The sequence below is a fragment of the Aulonocara stuartgranti genome, assembly GCF_965226115.1.
Source record: "Aulonocara stuartgranti genome assembly, chromosome: 16".
NCBI classification, from domain to species: Eukaryota; Metazoa; Chordata; class Actinopteri; order Cichliformes; family Cichlidae; genus Aulonocara; species Aulonocara stuartgranti.
The window spans coordinates 37,675,090-37,701,153 of NC_138952.1; the positions used below are offsets into that span (position 1 = coordinate 37,675,090).

General features: G+C 47.0%; 2 protein-coding genes across 2 annotated transcripts in view; one reads left to right on the plus strand and one right to left on the minus strand.

The window, feature by feature from the left end:
- LOC309691232 (trace amine-associated receptor 8a-like) overlaps positions 1–26,064 on the minus strand; it is a gene marked incomplete at both ends in the record, with an annotated part of 70,936 nt that overhangs the window by 15,086 nt on the left and 29,786 nt on the right. The gene's annotated exons all lie outside the window — the stretch shown is intronic.
- Positions 3,099–4,281, plus strand: LOC309690425 (trace amine-associated receptor 13c-like; the record flags this gene model as incomplete). Its single annotated transcript, XM_082507458.1, has 2 exons — positions 3,099–3,274; positions 3,456–4,281. The coding sequence occupies 2 exons, from the start codon at positions 3,099–3,101 to the stop codon at positions 4,279–4,281; spliced, it is 1,002 nt and encodes a 333-aa protein (XP_082363584.1).

The following is a 26,064-nucleotide window of genomic DNA, read 5'->3' on the forward strand; positions in this document are numbered from 1 at the left end:
GCTAACCAAGCCCGATAGGACTCCTTCTTCAGCCTGGTGGCTCCCTTCACCTCTGGTGTCCACCATTTGGTTTGGGGATTACGACCACGGCAGGCACCAACCACCTTACGGCCGCAGCTCAATGCAGCAGCTTCGGCAATGGAGACGCTGAACATGGTCCATTCGGACTCAATGTCCCCAGTCTCCCTCGGAATGCTGTTGAAGCTCTGCCGGAGGTGTGCGTTGAAGATCTCGCGGACTGGGGCCTCTGCTAGACGTTCCCAGCACACCCTCACTACGCGTTTAGGTGCACCAGGTCTGTCCAGCATCCTCCCCCGCCACCTGATCCAACTCACCACCAGGTGGTGATCAGTTGACAGCTCAGCCCCTCTCTTTACCCAAGTGTCCAGAACATATGGTCGCAGGTCTGGTAATATGATTACAAAATCGATCATTGACCTACGGCCTAGAGCGTCCTGGTGCCACGTGGACTTATGGACACTCTTATGTTCGAACAGGGTGTTCGTTATGGCCAAACTGTGATTAGCACAGAAGTCCAATAACAAAGCACCGCTCGGGTTCAGGTCAGGGAGGCCGTTCCTCCCAATCACGCCCCTCCAGGTCTCGCTGCCGTTACCCACGTGAGCATTGAAGTCTCCTAGCAGGACAACAGAGTCTCCAGGTGGAGCACCTTCCAGCACCCCCCCCCCCCCCCCCCAGGGACTCTAAGAAGGCTGTGAACTCCGAACTGCCACTCGGCGCATAAGCGCAGATGACAGTCAGGACCCGTTCCCCGACCCTAAGGCGCAGGGAACAAACCCTCTCATCTACCGGGAAAAACCCCAATGTACCGGCAGCAAGCCGAGGGGATTTTAGAATACCCACCCCAGCCCGCCGCCTCTCACCAGGGGCAACTCCAGACTGAGACAGAGTCCAGCCCCTCTCCAGGAGACTGGTTCCAGAGCCCAAGCCATGCGTAGAGGTGAGCCCGACTATATCTAGCCGGTACCTCTCAACCTCACGCACTAAGTCAAGCTAATTCCCCACCGGGGAGGTTCCATGTCCCTATTGCCAGTCTTGGCAGCCGGGGGTCAGTCCGCCAGGGCCTCCGCTCCTGTCCGCCACCCGGCACACAATGCACCCGACCCCTATGGTGCCTCCTGCGGGTGGTGGGCCTGCGGGAGAATGGGCCCATGTCTTCTCTTCGGGCTGTGCCCGGCCGGGCCCCATGGACTAGTGCCCGGCCGGGCCCCATGGACTAAGGCCCGGCCACCAGACGCTCGCCCTCGGGCACCCTCCCCGGGACTGGCTCCAGGGCGGGGCCCCAGTAACCCAATCCCGGGCAGGGTAAACTGTTCCCTCGATATTCTTTTCATAAGGATCTTCTGAATCGCTCTTTGTCTGGTTCCTCACCCAGGACCAATTTGCCATGGGAGACCCTACCAGGGGCCAAAAGCCCCCAGACAACATAGCCCCTGGGATCCCTGGGACACACAAACCCCTCCACCACGAAAAGGTAGAGATTCAAGGAGGAGGTTTTATATTTATCAAAAATAGAGCCCAGAGGTAGCATGTACAAAGAAAACAACAAAGGGCCCAGCACAGAACCCTGGGGCAAACCACAACAAAGAGGGGCCACGGGGGATGAGTAACATCCCATTGTGATAGAAAAAGATCCGAGAGATAGGATTTAAACCGGTTAAGGGCAGAACCCTTAATGCCTACAGCATGACACACAACAAAACACAATTTTCTCTAGTACTTTAGATAAGAACGGGAGTTTGGAGATTGGTCTATAGTTCGCAGGATCATTCTGGTCAAGGCTGCCTTTTTTTTAGAACAGGCTGCACTGTTGTGTGTTTAAAGGCAATCGGGACACAGCCCACCATTAATGATAGGCTCATCAAAGATAGAATATAAGGCCCAATTACATCAAAACCATCCTTAATAATGGGAGAAATGTCACGTTCAGATTTCGAACTTCTCACCTGTCCAATAATCTCTTGAGGGTGGAGAATGAACTACTTCCTACTTCCTACCTCTTCCTACTTGAGCACGAAGAGGATTCACCACAGAGGGGTGTAAAAATGAAGGCTTAAGAGATAGAATTTTTCTTGTAAAATGATTTAAAAATTGCTCACAGAGGGATGAGGAAGCCAAATCTGACCTTCCGGGACAAGGGTTGATCACGGAGTAAAAGACTTAGTGTCCGTGCTATCAGGATCAAAAAAGGCACAGTCTCAGAATTAAATATACATACAGGGCGACGAGGGCCCGCAGAAGTCAGTTCTATTGCATTGTACTCAGCATCGACCATAAACAAAAAATGGTCAGAGATGCCAACATTATCATTGCTCTTAATACAGATATCCTGAGCGTATGAAATGACCAAGTCCAACGAATGGCCCTTTAAATGTGTCGCTTCACTCACCCACTGTGTAAGAATGATGCGAATCCAAGTTTCCATCAGGAACAAAGAATCCAACCACAAGGTGAGAAAAAGATCGTTTAGGGAGTCCCAATCCATGTCCGAGCAGGCGAACAAACCACTGGGCGAGCTGGGTAAGATTGTCATCCTACTGGACAAATCCAACGGTGGCTAATCAGTCTGAAGGACAACTGGTCCTGAATGGAGAAAGGAGGTTGCAAAATATCCAAAGTGGAATAGGAGTTAGCCGCAGCATGTGCCTTAGGGTAGACCTTAAAGCGAACATGGAACCCACTCAGTTTGCCCCGCTTCCTATAGCGCCTCATAGGCAGGGAAGGTAGAGGCAGAGCATGTGCACCAGTGGAAGGGTAAATAAATGACAAAGTAGCATCTCCTAAGTTCTAGCAAGGGTACGGCTGATAGTAATGGGTCGAAGACTTCGGGGTTTTGAGGTCGAAGAACAGGGTTGGCCTGTAGGTAATGCATGCAATCTATCAAGTACATGAACTTCACTGGAAAAAGTTTAAAAACCTCAATACACAATGAAACTATGCAGGATTTGACATAGTTGTAAACATACTGAAAGAAAACTGCCACCAGTGGGAAAGAGGGAGGAGCAATGTGAGCAAAGAAAATAAATCAGGTACAGAACAAAGAGCTTCAGGCAGAAAGCTGGAACCTCCTTTATCTAATGATGAAAACCTTTGAAGAAGCTGAACTCTGCTTTCCACAACTCCTCAACTCCTCCTGCAGGAAGACCATGCGTCCTTATACATTTTCTATCCTTATTTATATTACCCTGTCCTCCATTTCTTTGCTCACTGTGACTCTTAATCTGCTGGTCATCATCTCCATCTCACATTTCAAGTAATAATTTTGTTAGACATATGCAGACAGTAAGATTTTATGGCTAAGAGATGAAAATGATATGATATCCTATCTGAGTGAGTCTGAGCTAAATGCTTTTTCCTTTTATCTGTATAAAATTGTACTTGTTGCTACAAATAATAATAATAATAATAACTATGTCGCTGTCTTTTGTCTTCAGGAAGCTGCACACCCCCACCAATCTCCTCCTCCTATCTTTGGCTGTCTCTGATTGCCTGGTGGGTCTCCTGATTTTATTTCAAATTATGATTATAGATGGTTGCTGGTTTCTTGGTGAATTCATGTGTAGTATGTATTTTCTCTTGGACTACATTATTACCTCTGCATCAATAGGAACCATGGTTCTCATATCAATTGACCGTTATGTGGCTATTTGTTACCCTCTCCATTACTCTACCAAAGTCACCCCAAAAAGAACAAAAGCATGTGTTTATCTGTGTTGGATTTGTTCTTCAGTCTTCCACTGTCTTGTGCTAAAAGACAACCTGGTGCAACCTGGCAGGTATAATTCCTGCTATGGGGAGTGTGTGGTTGTTGTTGGCCATGCTTTTGGAGTTGCAGATCTATTGCTGTCCATTATTGGTCCTGTCACTGTGATTGTAGTTCTTTATCTAAACGTATTTGTTGTGGCTATGACTCAAGCTCGTGCCCTGCGGTCACATATTGCAGCTCTGACACACGAGAGGTCAGTAAGTACAAATGTTAAGAAATCTGAAATGAAAGCAGTAAGGACCATCAGTGTTCTTATCATTGTGTTTCTAATATGTCTCTGCCCATACTTTGGTGTCACACTCTCAGGTCAAGATGCTATGCTCAGTGCTTCATCTGTTGCATTTGTAATGTGTTTGTTCTATTTAAACTCCTGTCTAAACCCTCTAATCTATGCTTTATTTTACCCCTGGTTCAGAAAATCTGTTAAACAAATTGTTACACTTAAAATATTGAAGTCTGGCTCCTGTGACACCAATATCATGTACACAGAATGAAAGACTGAGAATGAAAGCCCCATTGTTTTTTTGTTGTTGTTTTTTTATGTTTTCTATTACAAAAAAGTTACTAACAGAGAAGTAACACCCATAAGTAAAGAACAGAAACCCGTGTGGCTCAGAGATGGGGAAGAAAAGACTGTAATAACTCTACTGACGGACTTCATTTCTGAAATATTTGGACTGATACAAATATTATTCATGTCAATGGCAACCAACATTAGTATATGTATTAGACTGCTAGTAGCATTATAGGAACTATATTTTAGTTTCAGAGTTTCTCCTTTATCTTCAGTATGTTACTCCATTTCATACAAAGGAGACATGTCAATGGAAACAGCACTCTTGTCATGCATGTGCACAAATAGACAGCGTGTACACATTGCTCCTCCCCATCCTTGTCTGTTGTGTTCTTTCATGTGTCTCAGCAGAGAGCAGGGATGTAAGCTGCAGTTTCTGAGAAACAGCAGCATTCAGTATGAATATAGCTTTATAGCTGGAAATGAAGACAAAAAAGTAATTTGCCTACATTAAAAATACTCTAATGTGATAAGATAATCAGTTTATACAAAAGTCTGCAGCAAGAGAAGTGAAGAGGAGGAGGAGGAAAATTATAATTACCAGTTAATAATATAAACCTGACGTTCCTAAACACGCAGATGACTCCCTGCCTTAATGAAGACAGACATACAATCTTTCTTTTAACTTTTAACATATGAACACAAAACCAGCCAGATGAAGCAAAGATGAAAACCAGCCTAGAGAAGCTGCAAAGCGATCACCACAATGGTTCTACTCTAAAAAACACAAGCTTGAAGAAGCCTCAAGCTTGACTGCACATCACTGTCTTTGTTACCTGTTCAGGGTCTGGCTGCTGGGCAGGGGTCTGCATTGATTCACTGCACTGACTGTTTTTTGGCTAGATTTGCATTAGTATACTGTCTCTGTAGATGGTTCAAAGTTCAAGGTTCTTTATTTGTCACATGCATAGTTATACAAGTGAAGTTCTATCGGCAGGATAATGTAGTTGTTTCTGCCCTATACAGAGTTTGCATCACGCACTTGTTTTTTTGTTCATTCAAAGCAAAAGTAAGGTCCATATTGGCACTCATCACCAGTTATAGACAAGTGCACTATTTTACTCGACACACACACTGAAATCAGTGGATTGGAGCACAACTGCGCCGAAAGACAACGGCATGTTTGTTTGATTTATTTTTATTTTTATTAGGCCAGTGTACAGACAACTAAAGAACCTTTGGAATATGAGTAATGATATAATTGTAATTCTAATGGAATTACGCACAGTAATGTGTTACATTACTACATTACTAAAAAATGCAATGTGATTACATTAACAATACTTTGTAACATGTAGTCATGCTGCCTCGACATCATGCCAGTGCATTTTGGGGATGGCATAGGCACCGATTGGTGTTCTGATAGCCTTTTGCTGGGAGTAAGGGCGCCCTCCGTTTGCGAGGTGCGACTTCTGCTTGTGGCACAGGGAGGAAAGGATGGGGTGGCAGGGGATTCTCTGGCTGGCCGGAGCGGCATCTGATAGCCAACTCGCAAAATAAAACAAAATAAAAACAAACCAATAAACATGAAAACACCAGATATTATGATAAAGAATTTATCAACAATGTTTTTTCGAAATTCTATAGGCAAAAAGTGAGCGCGAGAGCCCTCGGTGCGCCTGCTCGCTGCTGCGCTGAAGTCAAAGTAAACTTTGTCATCTCCGCTATATACAGTACAGTATATAGAGAGACGAGACGACAAGACTCCATTTACAGCAGTGCAAGTAAACAAACAATAAATATATGAAGAGTAGGAAAATAAATATACATTTTAGGACTCGGGGTAAAGGGATCAATAACAATTTAAAATTTATAATTACAGTTTGATGATTTAAAGTCTCACACACAACCTGTCGAAAAGGGAGGGGGGGCTGCTTCGAAATATAGCACATTTAATTTCTAATGTTGTAAATCCAAGCCCATTATGTATTCATGATTTGAATTCTGGGTTGTGTGAAATCCCAGAAATAAACCCTAGACAAAGCATATCTGTGAACTAAGGTGTAGAATCAGAATCAGAATACTTTATTAATCCCTAAGGAAATTATGTGGGTCACAGTTGCTCCAAGAAGGAATGGTAAAAATAGTAACAGACTAAACTCCAAACAATACATTATATTCCAGATTTTACACATTTAAGAAATAGCACTAATATATACAGATCACTCAATTATAAATATCAAGGATGAACAGAAAGGATTTTAAATAAATGTCAAGAAAATTGACAAGAATATTACTGAGTAGAAAAGAGTGTGTGCAAAAAGGGTGAAACTATTGCAGTTTTTACAGTGTATTAGATCGAGGAGTTGTACAGGGAGATGACCACGGGCAGGAATGATTTCCTGCGTTGTTCAGTAGCACTTTTTGGTAATCTCAGTCTCTCACTGAACGTGACGCCAGAGAGAGAGAGTTCGCTCAGGGCGCCAAACAGGCTAGGACCGCCACTGGCAAAGATACACAGACCAGAGGGAAAGAGAGAACACGTGGAGAGCACAGACATAACGGGCTGGGGAAAATATGAAATAAAACACAAGGAGGAAAACGGAGGCATGGGAACTCACAGATACACGGAGGGGGACACAGGGTGTAAAGACACGATGGGAAATCTAAAAAACTAAACTGAACTACCTAGGGACCATGAGATAAATAATGAACAAAATAAAAAAAAAAAAACAACAACTAAGAACGCTGGTTCAAAATGACTGGTTCAGGTATACAAAAACATTTTCCCTTAATATTTTGTATATTTCCGGCATTCCATCATATTTTTTTGATGCTTGGTAACCCAGGTAATTAAACTCCAGAAGGCTCACTTTATTTCGAAGCAGCAATTTAACCCTTTAAAGCCAGTTGGAGTGGGCACGCTCTGTTTTGTGTAACTATTTTTAAATCCCGGTGGCACTGCAACCACGTAAGCTAGCGCAATAATTTTTTTGCATATGAAACCGGAGGAGTTGTACTTACATCTTATGCCATCAGCTTGTCCTCGGTCACAGTTTCCTTCCACATATAGCTTTGCAAAAACTGAATAAAAAGCATTTGCAGCAACAAAAACATAATATTCCAGAAACACTTCCTACGTCCATCAGCGTGAACTATCGCATGTCCGCCATGACCTGCCCGAAACCGGAAGTGATGTCATTTTGCGGAAATGTAGTTTTTTACCGTCGGGCCTTATGAGCCTATACTGGTGTTTTTAAAAGTTATGTTTGACTTTATGACTTTCTGTGTCGTTTCTGGGATGCTGAGGACTCATATTGCACTGCTGGAAATAGTTTATTTTGATGCATATGCTGTTTTTTTGCAAATTTGCATTATAATGTTTATTTTCGTTTTTCCTGCAGTATATAAAAAATTGGTGTATTTAAAAAAAAAACTATGAAGACACTCAAAATAAATTTCCTGTGGTGTAAACTATTTTGTGCAACTTTTTTGTATTTACAGTTTTGAGGGATAAGCCTCTTAAATTTCTCTAACTAGAAATATATGTTAAAAAAACAAAAACTATTTTAAATTTTTTGTAGTTTATTGCATTTTTTTTTTGCAATTTATGTAATTACTATGCACTTAATGCATACATATTATTAAAATTTGGGCTATAAATTTGGTTGTATTGATGTATATCAACTTGAAATGCTCCCAAAAATGGCTCCACGGCATGTAAAAATATAATATAAGCTCTGGTGGACTTGGGTCTATGGTAGGTCCTAAAGGGTTAACAAAACTGTTCTACTACTCTTGTCTGCTGGAAGGTAAGGATGTTGTCCTTAACATGTGTATAACACGTGCCTTTGTACCTAGGGCCATGGAGTCAGCTACTAAGTAAATGGGTGAGAAGACATTATTTTATTATTAATATGTTCCAATCCAAGGAGGAGCAGACATGAACACACCACTTCTCATACCAAAATCTCAAAATACCATAATACCCATATTTTAACAAATTTTGTCATATTTAGATTTGATTTATGCAGTCCTTGCTGTGTTGGTTTTTTTTTTTATTATCATTTTTTGAGCTCCTTCTTTAATAAATATAACCATTTTGTTCTTTGATATTGTATTAATTTTTTTCTTCAATGTTTTTTTTTTATCATTTGCTTTTTTTGTGATAAAAAAAACTGAAGAGAGTTGTAACATCGTACGAGACAATTGTTTTATCTGCCTTCGTAATGACATCTCTCTGTTATGGTCCTGGGTCATTTTGAACCAGCATTCATTTTTGCACATGTCGAGGAGATGTGAGTGAAGTTGCCCCCCCCCCACCTTCTTCAAATCCAACAAAAGTGGTATCAAACGTTTGTGCTACGTTTGTGCTACGTTTGTTCTGCAAAAATTTTTGTTTGTGCTGCTATCATTTTAAAGATATTAATAAAAATTTCTAGAGGTCATCAGAGGTCAACCAGCCCCCCCATATTAATGGAATCAAACTAAATGGGTGTCAATCAACTGTGCTACGTTTGTGCTGCTTCTGTTTTAAAGATATTAATGAAAAGGTAAAGGTCAAAACGTCAACCAGCCCCCCCACATTACCCAAATCAAACAAAATTGATGTCAAATGTTTGTGCTATGTTTGTGCTGGTTTGTGCTGCAAAATTTTTCGTTTGTGCTGCTATCATTTTAAAGATATTAATAAAAATTTCTAGAGGTCATCAGAGGTCAACCAGTCCCCCTACATTACCCAAATCCAACAAAAGTGGTATCAAACGTTTGTGCTACGTTTGTGCTGGTTTGTGCTGCAAAATTTTTCATTTGTGCTGCTATCATTTTAAAGATATTAATAAAAATTTCTAGAGGTCATCAGAGGTCAACCAGCCCCCCCACATTACCCAAATCAAACAAAATGGGTGTCAATCAACTGTGCTACGTTTGTGCTGGTTTGTGCTGCTAAAATTTTCGTTTGTGCTGCCTCTGTTTTAAAGATATTAATGAAAAGGTAAAGGTCACAAGGTCAACCAGCCCCCTCACATTACCCAAATCAAACAAAATTGATATCAAACGTTTGTGCTACGTTTGTGCTGGTTTGTGCTGCAGAAATTTTTGTTTGTGCCGCTATCATTTTAAAGATATTAACAAAAATTTCTAGAGGTCAACCAGCCCCTCCATATTAATGGAATCAAACAAAATTGATGTCAAACGTTTGTGCTGGTTTGTGCTGCAAAAATGTTTGTTTGTGCTGCTAACATTTTAAAATGTTTAATAAAATAACGTCTTGATGCGTGCTTAATCATCCAGGTAAGTTAATCCCAAAAGGTTGATTCTGTTCATCTGGACATTTTCAGTTGGAGAAACGTTTCGTCACTCATCCAAGTGACTTCTTCAGTCTCAGCTGACTGCAGGTTTCCCCAACCTTATAAACAGTACATTTGCATAGTGAAGGAAACTAGCGCCACTGAATGAACAATGTGCTGGGGGGTTAGTTCCATGATTGTTAGTATGCAAATTCTTATGACCATTGATCAATGACAACTAATCAAAGCCTACTGATCAATGGCCATGAGTACCTTTCACAGAAAGTGGGGAATGGCTACAATCACAGCATTGTAGGATGTCGAAAGATGTACCCTTGGGCCCCCCTTCTCGATTCAGAGATGGTCAGCATCCTGACAGCCCAATGGACGAAGCTGTCTCTCAGTCTGCTGGTTCTGGCCCGGAGGCTCTTCAGTATCCTTCCTGATGGCAGCAAACTGAAGACGCTGTTGAAGGGATGAGTGGAGTCACCTGTAATGGAGAGGACCTTCCAGATGAGGCAGGTGCAGTAGATCTCCTGGGGAGGGAGGCAAGAGAGGTCCCCACAATGCTCTCAGCTGCTCTCACTACCCGTTGTCATTTTTTCCTGCAGAACCCAATGCAGGAGTCATACCACACAGTGATGCAGCTGGTGAGGATACTCTCAACTGTGCCTCTGTAAAAGGTGCTCATAATGGGGGTTGAATCTCTTGTGCTTCTCAGTTTGCAGAGGAAGTAGAGTCGCTGTTGGTCTTCTCCATATTCAGGGACAGGTTGTTGTTGCTGTACCACTCTGGCAGATGGTTAACTTCACCCCTGTAGTAGATCTCGTCGTGGGTCAGCAGAGTGAAGAGAAGGGAGCTCAACACACATCCTTGGGGAGCCCCCGTATTCCGTGTTCTTGGGCTGGAGGTGTTGCTGTCGACCCGTACTGGGTTTTGATAGAGAAGAGACAAATCGTGCATGATTTAGACCGGCACTTCAGTTGGCAGAGTAAGATTGTGTGATAAATACGGGGGTGATTTGTTTCAGTTTTGTGGTGTGAAATATGTTGGGTTTTAAAATTGACGTAGAGAAAGGAGAAATAAAGGGAGAGTGGAGAATTATTGAGAAGTAGAGAGAGGAGTGTGTTGGGAGACTGGCATGTAGTCTGCACTGTAAAGGTGGGCGTGTTGCCTGCTGGTCTATTTAACAGTGATGAAAATGATATTAAATAAATCTCTTAGTGTGTTGATACAGGTGGCAACGGGCCTGGACCAACTGCCCCCACATGCACAGTGGCCGAAGCAAAATTCTAGTAATGGAAACTGTTATAACCTCAGGATAAAAATGCTCGGAAACTCAAGTGCCAGTTTTAGGACGTTTACTGACCACTTTTTGAAACAACCACAGTTAGTCGCACACATACAGGAAACTGTCCCACACATAACATTCCGGCAGGGAGAACCCTGAAAAACCTCTGAAGGTTCCGGGGTTCAACGCCCCCAAACATACATTAACAACAACAACATTGTCTATAACACTTCCCCCCCCTTAAGCAAAAACCCACAACATAGCAATTATGCATAAGTACGAAAAGAGAGGGAGAATTCAACACCACATTACTTTAACAATTCAGTCTATCAGGGGGCTTGTGCTGCCTCTTTGACCTTCTCAGTCCTGCTGCTGGGTTCTCTAGGCTAGGAGCCTGCTGAGCTCCTGTGGCCGGGTTCGGCTCAGGTGACTTAGATTGCTCCACCAGCCCTTCTGGTGATACTGAATAACCAATCCCGATTTCAGGGGCTGCTGACACGACTTCCCCTTCGGGTGAACCACTCTGAGGCCCCACAATGTCCACAGCCCTGTCTCCACCATGTGCGTGCGAACCACTCTGAGGCCCCCCAATGTCCACAGCCCTGTCTCCACCACGTGCGTACGAACCACTCTGAGCCCTCTTCTCAGCTCCATCCGTGCGGGCTCTCACATGATCCTTGTGCCTGCGAACTTGTCTGCCATCCAACAACTCCACCACAAAAGATACTGGCCCTGAACTGTGGTGAATGACGCCAGGCAGCCACCGTGAGCCACCCGTAAAGTTTTTGATATACACACAGTCTCCCTGCTTGAAAACACAGCCTCTGGCATGTAGATCATGTCTCACCTTCTGCCCACCTTGTGACTGGGTGACTCTGGCTCCCACATCTGGGCGAAGAAGGTCCAGATGAGATCTGGGCTTCCTCCCCATCAGCAACTCCGCTGGGGACAAGCTTGTGGTTGTATGAGGTGTGATGCGATACTGAAACAGGAAACGGCAGAGCCTCTTTTCTATGGAAAGACCTGGCATTTTTTTTAGACCGTCTTTCAGTGTCTCCACGGCGCGCTCCGCTAAGCCAATGGAGGCAGGGTGGTAGGGTGCTGTGCGGATATGTCGGATCCCATTTCTCTCCATAAATTCTTGGAAGACCCCACTTGTGAACGTGGGCCCATTGTCCGTGACCACTGCCTCTGGTAATCCATGTGTTGCAAAGATTCTCCGGAGTGTGTCTGTGACGACTGGGGCTGTGATGGTCGGCATTATGTGGGCATCCAGCCATTTTGAATGCGCATCCACCAACACCAGGAACATGTGGCCCAAAAAGGGGCCAGCAAAATCTAGATGAAGCCTGGACCATGGACGGTCAGGCCACTCCCATGGGTGGAGTGGGGCAGGTGGTGGCATTTTTTGGTTTGACTGACATTGAGAACAGGCTTTTACCTTGTCTTCCAAGGCACTGTCCATTCCTGGCCACCACACGAATGACCTTGCCAGACTTTTCATCCGAGAAATCCCTGGATGAGCCTCATGCAACACTTCAATGATCTGTGACCGACCTGGAGGCGGAACAATGACTCGGGAACCCCACAGGATGCAGCCATCTTGAACACTGAGCTCCTGCTGACGCTTGGCATACGGTTTGAGCTGATCTTGCTCCACTGTTGCTGGCCAGCCCTGCAACAGCCACTGTTTAACCCGAGATAACTCTGGATCCCGTTCAGTCCATGCTTTGATGTTTTTAGCACAGACCGGAGATTTCGCCAACTTGTCCAGCAAAAACACAGTTTCTGGGGGCAAGTTCAACTGGTCGGGGACCTCCGGGAGGGGGAGGCGGCTGAAAGCATCTGCATTCGCATTTTCAGGTCCCGCCTTATAAACAATGCGATACTGGTATGCCGACAGTGTTAATGCCCAGCGCTGAACCCGGGCTGAAGCCATGGGTGGGATGCCTTTTGTTTCACTAAAGAGACTCAGGAGGGGCTTATGGTCTGTAACAACAGTAAATGGGCGGCCATACAGGTACTGATGAAATCGTTTCACAGCAAAAACTATTGCTAAGCCTTCCTTCTCAAGCTGTGAATAGCCCTTTTCTGCTGCTGTGAGCGTGCGTGACGCATATCCGACCGGTTTCTCTTCCCCCTCTTCCATGCGATGGGAAAGAACAGCTCCTATGCCATACGGGGAGGCATCACAGGACAGGACCACCTCCTTCTCCGGATCAAAATGCACCAGGAGTGGTGCCGATTGTAACAGTTCTTTTACCTGTCTGAAGGCCTTCTCCTGTGCTTGGGACCACCTCCACTGACTGTCTTTGTGCAGCAGCCCATACAGGGGAGCAAGCATGCTGGAGAGGTCAGGCAAAAACTTCCCATAATAGTTCACTAAGCCCAAGAATGATCTTAGTTCAGCTACATTCTTTGGACTCGGGGCTTCTTTTACTGCCCTCACTTTCTCTTCCAGTGGGGACAGGCCCTGTGCAGAGATGCGATGACCCAGGTATGTCACGCTAGGGGCTTGGAAAACACACTTACTGCGCTTCAAACGCAACCCAGCTTCTGAGAGCTTCTTCAACACCTGCTCAAGGTTACGCAGATGCTCCTCTTCTGTTTTACCTGTAACTAAAATGTCATCCAAGTAAACAGCAACACCAGGAATGTTTTGCAGAAGATTGTCCATGGTGCGCTGAAAGATAGCCGGACTGGATGCAACGCCAAACACCAGGTGGTTGTACTTGAACAGCCCCTTGTGTGTGTTTATTGTCACATATTTTTTTGATTCCTCATCCAGCAGCAACTGCTGGTAAGCATGACTCATATCCAACTTTGTGAATGTCCGACCACCCGCCAGTGTGGCAAACAGGTCATCCACTCGAGGCAGAGGGTAGGCGTCAAGCTGAGAGGCTTGGTTCACTGTCAGTTTGTAATCACCGCATATACGCACCCCTCCGTCCTCTTTCAACACTGGTACGATCGGGGCTGCCCAGTCCGAGAACTCTATTGGCTCAATGACCCCTATCTGTTGTAGTCTCTCCAACTCTGCTTCCACCTTGGCCTTCATGGCGTATGGTACAGTGCGTGGTTTGAAAAAGCGTGGCCGGGCAAAAGGGTCCACACACAGCTTCACAGTGGTGCCCCGGAGAGTGCCCAATTCATTCTTGAACACATCTGCATACTTTCCCAGTAACTCTGCTATTACCCTTACATACCTGATTTCCCTCCAGTTCAGGCGGATTTTCTGCAGAAGGTCACGACCCAGCAGACTAGGCCCCTCCCCTTTCACCACCAGCAGTGTTGCTGCAGCTTCTTGACCCTGATATGCTGCATGCACCTCTATAGCACCAAGCAGGGGAATGCATTCACCTGTGTACTGTCTAAGGCTTATCTCAGTCGCTTGGAGGGCTGGTGCCCCGCCCGAGTGCCACAAGCTGTGGTAGGTAGCTTGGCTGATCACCGAAGCTGAAGCCCCTGTATCCACCTCCATTTGTAGCTCCTTCCCATTTACCTGGATAGTGGCATAGATGGGCTCCGCACAGCACTTATTAAAGCCAACCAGATTAAACATGTTGAAAACACACTCATCCTCCTCAGGCGCCATGCCCTGCAGGTGATGAGTGTTTAGTTTGTGTTTTGTCTTCCATTCCTTCTTTGATTTCTCCTTAGTGCCCCTGCATTTCTTGGCTAAGTGCCCCTTTTTCTTGCAGTTATGGCAGGTACTGTCTTTGAAAACACAGTCCTTGGCAAAGTGTGCCCCCCCACACCGGTAACACTCCAGAAGCTCCCTCGGTTTGCCCCTCACACTCCGAGATACATGATGCACCTCGTTTGAGTGCATATTGTTGTTAGCTTTCCGAATGTCTTTAGTGTTATTAGCTGCCGTTTCTATTGCCTGAGCAATTTCCAAAGCTTTCTTAAAGTCCAGTGTGGGCTCCCCCAACAACCGACGCTGCATGCCATCATCATTTATACCACACACCAACCTGTCGCGGAGCATGTCATCCAGCACACCTCCAAACTCACAGTGCTCTGATAACTGTCTCAGCTCCGTCACATACGCAGCCACCGAAACTCCCGGCTTGCGTCAATGAGTGTGGAATTTGAACCGCTGAACAATCACGGAGGGTTTCGGGCAGTGATGATTTTGCACCAACGTCACCAGTTCTTTGAAACTGAAGTCCCCGGGTTTCCGAGGCGTCGTCACGTTACGTATCAACTTGTAGGTCCTCGCTCCACACGCACTGAGAAGAACTGACCTTTTTTTTTCTTCATCCGAAATGTCATTTGCCAAGAAAAAGTGTTCAAGCCTCTCGACATATTCAATCCAGTCGCTGTCTCCCTCGGCGAACTCCGTGAGCGATCCGATCGTAGCCATAGATGCGAAGCGGTAGTCCGACTGCAAAATCCGTAGCAAAAACTCAAAACTGTCCGCGTTCGGCTTTTATCCTCGTCGCCAAAAAGGTGTTATAACCTCAGGATAAAAATGCTCGGAAACTCAAGTGCCAGTTTTAGGACGTTTACTGACCACTTTTTGAAACAACCACAGCTAGTCGCACACATACAGGAAACTGTCCCACACATAACATTCCGGCAGGGAGAACCCTGAAAAACCTCTGAAGGTTCCGGGGTTCAACGCCCCCAAACATACATTAACAACAACAACACTGTCTATAACAGAAACCAACACTCAGCAAGAATCAGCAGCTGTGGAAAAGACAGCAGCTAGCAGGGAATTAGAGGAGAAATTAAGAGAAATTTTGAACACATAAAATTGGGGCCAACAGACTTGTGGAGGTTGGGAAGGCGTCCGGAGCATCACAACAAAAGGTGAAACAAAAACACACACAAGCAGAGAAATGTGAGAGAGGCACGTGTTAGAGAAATGCCTTGTTTGAGAAAAGAGTTAAATTAACCCACCTACAAACGCACACACATGCAATGAAGAAACAGCTTACATTCATGAACACGTAAAGATTTTCCAGCAAGGTTAAAGCAGCGAAACGTAACATACACCTGTTGTTAAATGATAAAGTTTACCCACTACTAACAAATAAACTCTCTGGGTTGCAGGACAACAACTTAACTTCAAAAAAAAAAAAGACACTGGTCTGACCAACCAGTGATGACACGACAAATTAGTGGTAAAAAGAGTCAAATTGTGACATGTTTTCTGCTGATTGATTAATACAAATGATTACTGAATGAAAGAAAATTCCTTTTTGGGCTTTTAAACATGGCCTTAACAATTTTAACATGTACCTGTGTTGTCCTGTCAACTTGGCGGGTCATGAGTTGATTATATAGTAAGAAAAAACAAAAAAAGGGGGAGAGAAGGCTGACACAGGGCCTGGCCCCGGTGTTCCTCCCCTCTCTGAATAACACACCCAAAACAACATCATTTTCCTGTTCGTCTGTTTTTGTTTTGTTTTTGTTTTGTTTTTTCTCTTTATCCCTCCTCTCGTGTTAGGGTCGGCACCGACCCATTTTAAATTTCAAATGCATAAAAAAATCACATACATTTGTTTATTGTATCAAGGCTTTTTGACTTTGTCAGGAACCTCTATTTCTACAAAATAAAACAAAAAAAATATTTTCACTAAATTATAAAATGCCCTAGTTGAAATTATGACCTTTGTGTTGTTAGGGTCGGTTTCGACCCAGGTATAATATTATGAGTATAAAGCAATAATTAAAGCCAAAACTGAAATCATAAGTGCACTGTCAGCTAAAACACTTACAGCAAGCGCCTCTCCTAATCATATGAGCTTTAGGGGATTCTTATTTTGCATGTTTTTTGCAGTATACCTGCACAAAAACAAAACAAAATAAACACGGGCATGTGAGGTGAATTCACTATTTGAGTGGCCATTTGACTTCCAGAGTGCACATTTACAATTTGCAGCATACAAAAAATGAGAAGAAGATTCACAGTGAGCTAAGTTCTGGATCATATTTTTGGTGAAAATGAAGGAGAGGACACAGAGCAGCATAGCGATTCAGATGGGCAGGTTTCTAAGGAGGAAGACAATGTGGACTATCATCCAGAAGACACAGACACATCTGATCAGAGGTGGAGGTCGCTGGTGCTGAAACTACTCCTGCTGAAAGATTCAAGTCCAAGAATGGTAAGATCTTTTGGAGCTCAGTACCTCATAATGTACATGGCAGGGCAGCTGCTGCAAATGTCATCAAAATGACCCCTGGAATCACAAGGTTTGCTCTGACCAAAGTCAGTGACATCAAGAGATGTTTTGAGATATTTATACCATTGTCACTAGAAAGAATCATCATACTATGATAAACCTTGAAGGAAAAAAAGTCCATGGCGACATGATGAGGAATACCTGGATGCTTTCATTGTTCTTGCTGGAGTGTACAGATGCTGCAATGAGGCCACTGATCGTCTATGGGATGCATCGACAGGACATTGCAGATAATGTAAACTTTGAGAACATTGATGCTGTCAGCGTGAAACAGGACAGCCAGAAAAAGGACAAGAATTATAGGGGCGCGGGGGAATAGCAGCATATATGGGGGAAGAGTATGAGTCTTACGGTGACAGCGGGGCCGTGGGAGCCGGAGGGAGGGGTGAGGGTCCACGGGGGAGCTCCAGGAAAGTCGAGGTGGCGAGTACTGAAGGCGATCCAAATTCCAGACAGGCAGGTGGACAGGCAGGTGGCTCAAAAAACACGCCGAGTTGTTTATCTGAGTGCACAGGACAGAATTAGCGCTAGTTCAGACAGATGAGTTCTCACAATCGCTTTCCCGCAGGTGTGCGTTACCGCTGTGAGACGACTACGGACTGGCGTGGAGCAGCAGGCTGGGCTGAATCAAATAGTCCACCTGATGATCGCCTGGGATGGGATGCAGGCGTGGAGTTAACAGCCACGCCCGTGGGCATCCCATCAGCTCTTCGGACGCTGGGCTGCGGACGATGACACTTACAGACACAAATAACAGTAGATGAGTTTTAGGTCAGAGGTGAGATATATTTTTGGCTTGTAACTGCATTTGTGCCTGCATAGCAACAGTTGGTACAGGATCTGCTAAAGATAAGCATAAGAAGTGCAAATCAACAGGAAACATCTGGAGGGTAAGACGGTTGAAAACGCCATGTATGGTAAAAATGTTGCTGATAACGGAAACTTGTTTAACTGTCACTAACTGTAACTAATGCATGTTATTTGCTGACACAAGGGGCTGAACCCTGACATATCAAAACCATTTTGAAGTGTGCTTTCTAGCGGAGATCTATGCTGATGATGCTACTTTATACATCTCCCCCACGCGTGTGTTCAATAAAATCATTGTTTGACTGAACTCATCTAGACCAGTGTTTGTTTGTTCTCATCCTCAAGTAAAGAATAAGGACAGTTGCCTGTAAGTTTTAAGTTTCATTTTAAAATTTTAGTTCTAACCTTTAGGGCCCTACATAGACAAGCTCCCCAATATTTATCTGACCTGCTGAAACCGCATTCATTTTTCCGAACTCTAAGGTAATCAGTTCAGAGACTGCTGGTGGCCCCACACACTTGATTTAAAACCTGCCTTTCAGGCAGTGGCACCACGGTTGTGGAATTCTCTTCCACCATTTTTGCACACCACCAGCACACATCCGCCTGTCTAGAGTTTTATCATATACCGTGCGACCAGCCATCAGGTATAATAAGCCAGCTGGTTGTCCTCTTTCTGTCAGGGTGAGGTCGTGGACGAAAGAAGGAGGACCCAAACGCTGGACTCACAGGTAGGTGAAGATTGGTGTTTTATTGTCAACGGAGTGAACAAACAGAACAGAGGTAGGAAACGGCTGGCCGGCTGGACGACTGACTGAATGGATGAATGAAAGACTGACTGACAACTGACCGGCTGACCTGACGGAACTGAACAGAGGACAACCTAACAACGGCGAGGACAACATCACGAACATCAATGACACGACATTGGACTGGTTGCACTGAGGGACATAAATACACAGGCTGAGTGATGAGAGATTAGAACCTGGTGAGTACACAGCTGAACATAATGAACTAATGATAAACGGGAAGAGGACAGAACATAATGCACATGGACCAAGGCTAACACAATAAAACAGGAGGTGAAGCCGACAGAATATAAACAGTGAACATGAACTAAGAATACTGGGTCAAAGACCCAGAAACCCTGACAGTACCCCCCCCCCCCGCAAAGGCCGGCACCCGACGGCCAAAAGAACGAAAAACCAGAACAGGGCGGGCGGAGGGGGCCCAGGACGGAGGGACGGAGTCCACACAGAGACAGTTCGGGAGGCCGACCGTGCGGACGGCAACGGCGACGATGACAACGCTGGTCCGGGGGCCGACCGTGCGGAAGGCGACGGCGACGATGACAGCGCTGGTCCGGGGGCCGGCCGTGCGGAAGGCGACGGCGGCCACTCAGGCGAAGGCGGTCTGGGGGCCGGCCGTGCGGAAGGCGACGGCGGCCACTCAGGCGAAGAGGGTCCGGGGGCCGGCCGCGCGGAAGGCGACGGCGGCCACTCAGGCGAAGGCGGTCCGGGGGCCGGCCGCGCGGAAGGCAGCGGCGGCGGCGAGGGAGCAGTTCAGGGGGCCGGCCGCGCGGAAGGCAGCGGCGAGGGAGCAGTTCAGGGGGCCGGCCGCGCGGAAGGCAGCGGCGAGGGAGCAGTTCAGGGGGCCGGCCGCGCGGAAGGCAGCGGCGGCGGCGAGGGAGCAGTTCAGGGGGCCGGCCGCGCGGAAGGCAGCGGCGGCGGCGAGGGAGCAGTACAGGGGGCCGGCCGTGCGGAAGGCAGCGGCGGCTCTCTGGTGTTAGGCGTGCCGGCCATGGCCCGGAGGGCGCAGGACCAGACGAGGCAGGACCAGACGAGGCAGGACCAGACGAGGCAGGACCAGGCGAGGCAGGACCAGGCGATGCGGGGGCAGGACCAGACGATGCGGGGGCAGGACCAGACGACGGCGATGCGGGGGCCGGACCAGACGAGGCAGGACCAGACGACGGCGGGGCCGGACCAGACGAAGCACAGGCTGAAACTTGGCCAGACGAGGACGAAGACTCTGAGGCCGGGCCAGACGAGGACAAAGACTCTGAGGCCGGGCCAGACGAAGACGAAGGTTCTGAGGCCGGGCCAGACGAAGACGAAGGTTATGAGGCCGGGCCAGACGAAGACGAAGGTTCTGAGGCCGGGCCAGACGAAGGCTCTGAGGCCGGGCCAGACGAAGACGAAGGCTCTGAGGCCGGGCCAGGCAGAGCAGAAGCAGAGGCCGACGCCGGACCGGGCGTGGGTACAGCTGAGGCAGAGGCCGGGCCGGGCGTGGGTGCAGCTGAGGCAGAGGCCGGGCCGGGCGCGGCTGAAGCGGACGCCTCTGGCTGGAGACAGGCAGGGCCAGTAGGCGCGGAAGCCTCTGGCTGAGGAGCGGCCGGGCCAGCGGGTGCGGAAACCCCTGGCTGAGGAGCGGCCGGGCCAGCGGGTGCGGAAACCCCTGGCTGAGGAGCAGGAGAGCTCACAGCTGGCTCTGGGTGCTGTGGCTGCAGGTCCGGGAACTGGACGGGATGGTGGACAGGCGACTGGGAAACTGACTGGACAGGAGGCAACTGGACTACTGACTGGACAGGAGCAGACTGGACTACTGACTGGACAGGAGCAGACTGGACTGACTGGACAGGGGACTGAGCCACAGGTGACTGGACAGGAGCGGACTGGAGAGCAGGTGAGTGAACTGACTGAACTGGAAGCTGAACAGCAGGCGAGGGAACTGACTGGAATGGATGCTGAACAGCAGGCGAGGCTGACGACGGAGCTGAGGTTGGTGTGGCTAATGGCTGAGCTACAGATCGAGCTAGTGAAGGGGACAACAATGCAGCCTGGGCTAGTAAAGCTGGGGCCTGAGCAGGGGACACCTCAGCTAGCCTAACCAGTGATAGTGCGAGGGCATGAAAAGCTGGATCAGGAGGTGGATGAAGAGGTGAAGTGGCAGGTGGACCGGTTAGCTCTTCCAAGCCTCCAGGGGGGTCAAGCTGGGTTCTGGTTGCCCTCAACCTGGGCGCTGGGACGGGCACGGAAGGTGGCTGGACACCTGTCACCCCCACCTGCGAAACAGAAGCAGGTGTGGAGGCAGACCGGGTCACAGCTGCCCTCCTCCTGGGGGCTGGCACTGGTGTGGGCGTAGGCTGGGCCCCCGTGCTGGTGGGAAATGGCTGAATAACGGGTGTGGAAACAACGACTGGGTGAGTGATACTGACGGGTTTATTGGGGAGTGTTCTGGTCTTCCTGCCACCGCTATTTACAGTCTTTAACTGAGCTGTCCTTGGGGAAACAGAGCAGAAAAAGTCTACCCAGTCCACATTGTCGTCCAAGAGGGACGTTCCCCATGAATCGGAGAGGCGTCTATTATTTATCTGATGTGAAGAGTCAACTGAGGAAGGTGGCAAACAGTCACTGGGACTCACTGCCGGGAGTGGCTGGAAACAGTCCATGTTACGGTGGCGTGTGCGTGGTAAACAGATGAGCCTCTGGCACAGGAGCCTCCATTGAGCCGAGGTGGTAGGCGGAGCCGCTGTGCCATGGCGAGGTTGAAGGTCCGGTGAGTAGAACGGCTGGCGGGCGAGCGAGGAGCGGAGCAGCGGGAGAGCGAGCGGCCGAAGCTTGGCCTGTGATGCCCGCTCTCCGCGGCGAATGCTCCGCTGCAGGTGAGGCAGCAGGTGGGGGACCGCGGCGTCTCCGAGGCCCGCCCAGAGCCAGACGAGTCCCCTCGAAGACGTGCTCCCTCTCTGAGAAGAGCCGCTGTTTCCACCTGAGGTTCTCCGCCCAAATGGAGAGCGCTGCGTCCTGCCGCTCGAAGAGGTCCGAGTCCGCTGGGTCCACATCGTGTCTTCGTGGCACGGGTCATGTCATTCTGTCAGGGTGAGGTCGTGGACGAAAGAAGGAGGACCCAAACGCTGGACTCACAGGTAGGTGAAGATTGGTGTTTTATTGTCAACGGAGTGAACAAACAGAACAGAGGTAGGAAACGGCTGGCCGGCTGGACGACTGACTGAATGGATGAATGAAAGACTGACTGACAACTGACCGGCTGACCTGACGGAACTGAACCGAGGACAACCTAACAACGGCGAGGACAACATCACGAACATCAATGACACGACATTGGACTGGTTGCACTGAGGGACATAAATACACAGGCTGAGTGATGAGAGATTAGAACCTGGTGAGTACACAGCTGAACATAATGAACTAATGATAAACGGGAAGAGGACAGAACATAATGCACATGGACCAAGGCTAACACAATAAAACAGGAGGTGAAGCCGACAGAATATAAACAGTGAACATGAACTAAGAATACTGGGTCAAAGACCCAGAAACCCTGACACTTTCTGTGTGTTGTGACTCACTGGATATAACATTTCCCTAATCATCAAAAAATGTGAAAATATCAATGCTATGTCAGGACACACCATTTGACCATTATTTTTATTCACTTGGTCAAAGGACGAACGTAGAGTGTTGTCACATCTTCTCTAGTAAAAAATCTTTCATGGAGTGAATTACTGGAATTAATGACTTCACATGTCCCTATTGGTCACCCCTACATACTGAACTATGGCCAATTCATAAGAGATGTGCCAGGCAGGAGCTAACAGCAACCTTGAGTCTTTGCATTTTTCTGCTACATTGGATTTCCACGAGCACTGTGGAATAGTTGCAGATTGCTCTATGCACACGCCTAACCTCCACACTCTGCTTCCAACAATGCCCCTGGGCGTACAGCTCGAGTCCATCATAGCCCTGCATATGCCCCCTTGGCACCATACCGGCACACTGTACATATCTCTCGCTGGTTAGTGGCAGAAGACACGCCTTCGCCGTTCCTGCCCCTCCATGAACTGCTCGAGCATCGAGGCTCAGTAACAAGCTTCTCCCTCTTTGGGGCTGGGCAGCAGTCACATTATCATTGTGTAATGCAGCCTCCTAGCACAAGCGAAAGGTCGATCCTCTAGCCCCATTTGACCTCCCTGGAATTGTCATCAGTGGTCCTCCCGCACAAGCCCCAGTTAGTCTATGATCACCAGGCAAACATCACTGAAGTGGCTCCTTGCTACCACCAGGGGGCTCAGCACCACAACTTCGGCATCCTCCTGTTCCCATTGGATCGCAGCTAGCTCCGTCACCATTTATGCCTGTACCTCCGCTGGTTGTTTGCTTTGTGGGTTTGGCATGTTTTACTAGACAGTTAGGCGCCACTATAACACATAGAGGGTGTGGGGAGCCATAGCCCAGCTGCGCCGGAGTGGACTAAGCCCCAGGCCAAGAGGACTGAGGGCCCCCCCACCCCCCGAAGGCGTTCGACCGAGCCATGGATGCCAGGCCCAGCCAAGCAGCCACTGGGAGTGAGCCAGTACATACCTGAGCGCCCAGCCCTGGACACCAAAAACCACCAAAGCATCGATGCCTGAGGGCATTAGCCACCCGCAGGGAGTGTGGTGAGGGGAGAGAGGCCTCCATACTTGTGTTATTGACTTTTGACATTCTTGCCAGCTGTTTCACACTGTTCTTTCACACAAACTGTTTACATGCAGACTGTAGGCAGACAGTTGTCTCTCATCTCCTCTTCATCTCTCCTTCCTCTGAGTCCCAGCGCACTTTCTAAGTATGAGGGGCATGATTAAACAATAATCACCAATTGTCAACCATCCTCTCCTGGCACTGTCCCCTGAAATCACTGTCCTATCCCTCCTCTGCAGCTGAGCCACAAGCCACACCCATTGCCCAACTTAGGTCAGGGAGCCATTTGGCTTAGCTTAATTCCCCCATGAAATGAGCCATGACCATTTGGACCCCTGGGCTACCCACTGCCCCATCCTTCCTTTGCAGCCTAGTAACAAATCACACACTTCCAAGGTCAGGTTTATGTTATTCACCTCTGTCATACAGCGGTGGAAAAACCCCTGGACTCACTGCCTAATCCCCAGTGGTCCAGGGCTTTTGGTGCCCTGAGCAAACACTCCCTCTGCCCCCCAACACACACACACACACACACACACACACACACACACACACACATGAAATATATTAAGGATTGTACATTAATATATGTTAATAACTGTTGTTGGAACCATACTGAGTATTTAAGATGAGATAATAATAATGGTTTGCATTTATATAGCACTTTTCTAGACACTCAAAGCGCTTTACAATTCCACTATCCATTCACTCTCACATTCACACAGTGGTGGAGGCAGCTACAGTTCAGATTCAGATTTGGATTCAGAAGACTTTATTCATACCCGAGGGGCTATTGAGAGACTGACCTTGCCGACCATACATACAATACACAAACATCACATTGGGGAGACAGGTCAGGCTGGGTAGCTGGCCGGTCAGCCGCACGAGCAGCGACCTGGAACGGAACAATGGAAAATAAACAACATCACGGAAGACAAGGAAAAAAAGAACTCCCCCCAGACTGAGCTCCAACAGGGAGATCAGTTTGAGAACAGAAAAAAACCCACCTCTGCGCATAACACGTGAAAAACTCTTAATACACCATTGAAACACATGACAAGCAACAGGGAAAGGTAAAAGGTGAAAGACAGCCTCACTTTCTGATTGTGTCCCAAATAAATGACTTTCTCCAGAGCCCATGTTAATGTGGAGAAGCTTACTTTGCGACCATTCCTCCGACAACATGTTGTGTAGCGCTTTCAGTTCCAATCATGCAGATCTGCTTAAATGACAGAGATCATCAAAGAAAACTTTTAGTGTACCATGAAAGTAAAAAAGTTCAACTTTGCAACAAAAGAAAAATGCATCTGTACATTAATATATGTTAATAACTGTTGTGTGTTTCCTGGGTGAGAGAGCGCCTTTTCGTTGTTGTTGTTGTGCTAAGCTAACAGGCAGAATGCTACAAGCATAGCTCTAAAGAATGTAGCATCATGGGCAGTGTAGTCCGTGCTGCAGGGAGAATGGACTGCCATACACGTTATGGGTCTGTGAGCGCGAGGAGGGAGAAAAAGGGGAGTGGAAAGGTACGAGTTGTCATCGAGGAAAAACGGGAGCTGGAAGCATGTAAATATAATAATAACCACTGCAGCCAAGAAGAGAGCCTGACGAGCCCAGCTGTAAGTAAGCTATTAAGACTCGACTGTACACCGTGTTCCTGTTTTCCTCCAAAAACAATAAGTTCCGTTGGAGCAGTCTTTCAACGCCTCTCTCTGTCTCTCACAAGAACAGTTGACCCAGACAACAAAGTAAAGCTATTTTTCGGCTACGAGCCGACAGGGACCCCGCCGTATTAGTCAGAGGTCCCTTTACTACAGTTCGGAGTCGCGGACCTTCAGTAATAGTAATAAATAACACAGCAATAGTACATTCACGTTGTTGTAAAAAGCATGATAATCTATTAAGTAATCCAAAGTATTCAGAATACGTTACTGTCATTGAGTAACATAACGGCTACGTTACAAAATACATTTTGGGGCATGTATTCTGTATTCTGTAATGGAATACATTTTAAAAGTAACCTTCCCAACACTGTTAATAAATTAGTCATGTTCTCTGTGAAACTAAATAAGCTTAATTCTTAAAAACCCCTCAAATTATTTACTAGATGTTTATTTTTGAAAATTAATAAAAATCTGAGTTTAACAAAACGTTTTAAATGTAAATATCAAGCTTACCTTTCTTTCTTCCATAAAATGTGCTTGTGGGCATGCCAGCCATTTTGGGAAAAACAAACAAAAAAAAAACAACAACAATTGGCAAGGCCACACCCCCACACATGTGATATAATTTTAAAGGTACTGTTGTCCTCTTTAAGAAACATCAGGACTTACTTTGGGGTTCTTATCCTTGCAGGTGTTTTGAGGTCCAAAGGGGAATCCACAGAATCCTGTGGGATGCAGAAACTGGCAAGAACCTTTCCATGCATCAATGTCTCTGGAAAACTTCCACAAAATTTCCAGGATTATCCTTTTTGATAACCGAGACGACAGACCAGCTCGACGGCAGAGAGACAAGCTAGCTGCCATCAGGACAGTGTGGGATAAGTGTGGGCACCACCTCCCCCTGTTTTACAACCCTGGGTCTAATGTCACCATTGATGAGCAGCTGATCCCATTTAGTTGTGAAACATATTGCTTCACGTGTAAATGTGTTGTGTCTTTCCACTCACTCCACTTGATTATAACTGATTTTTTT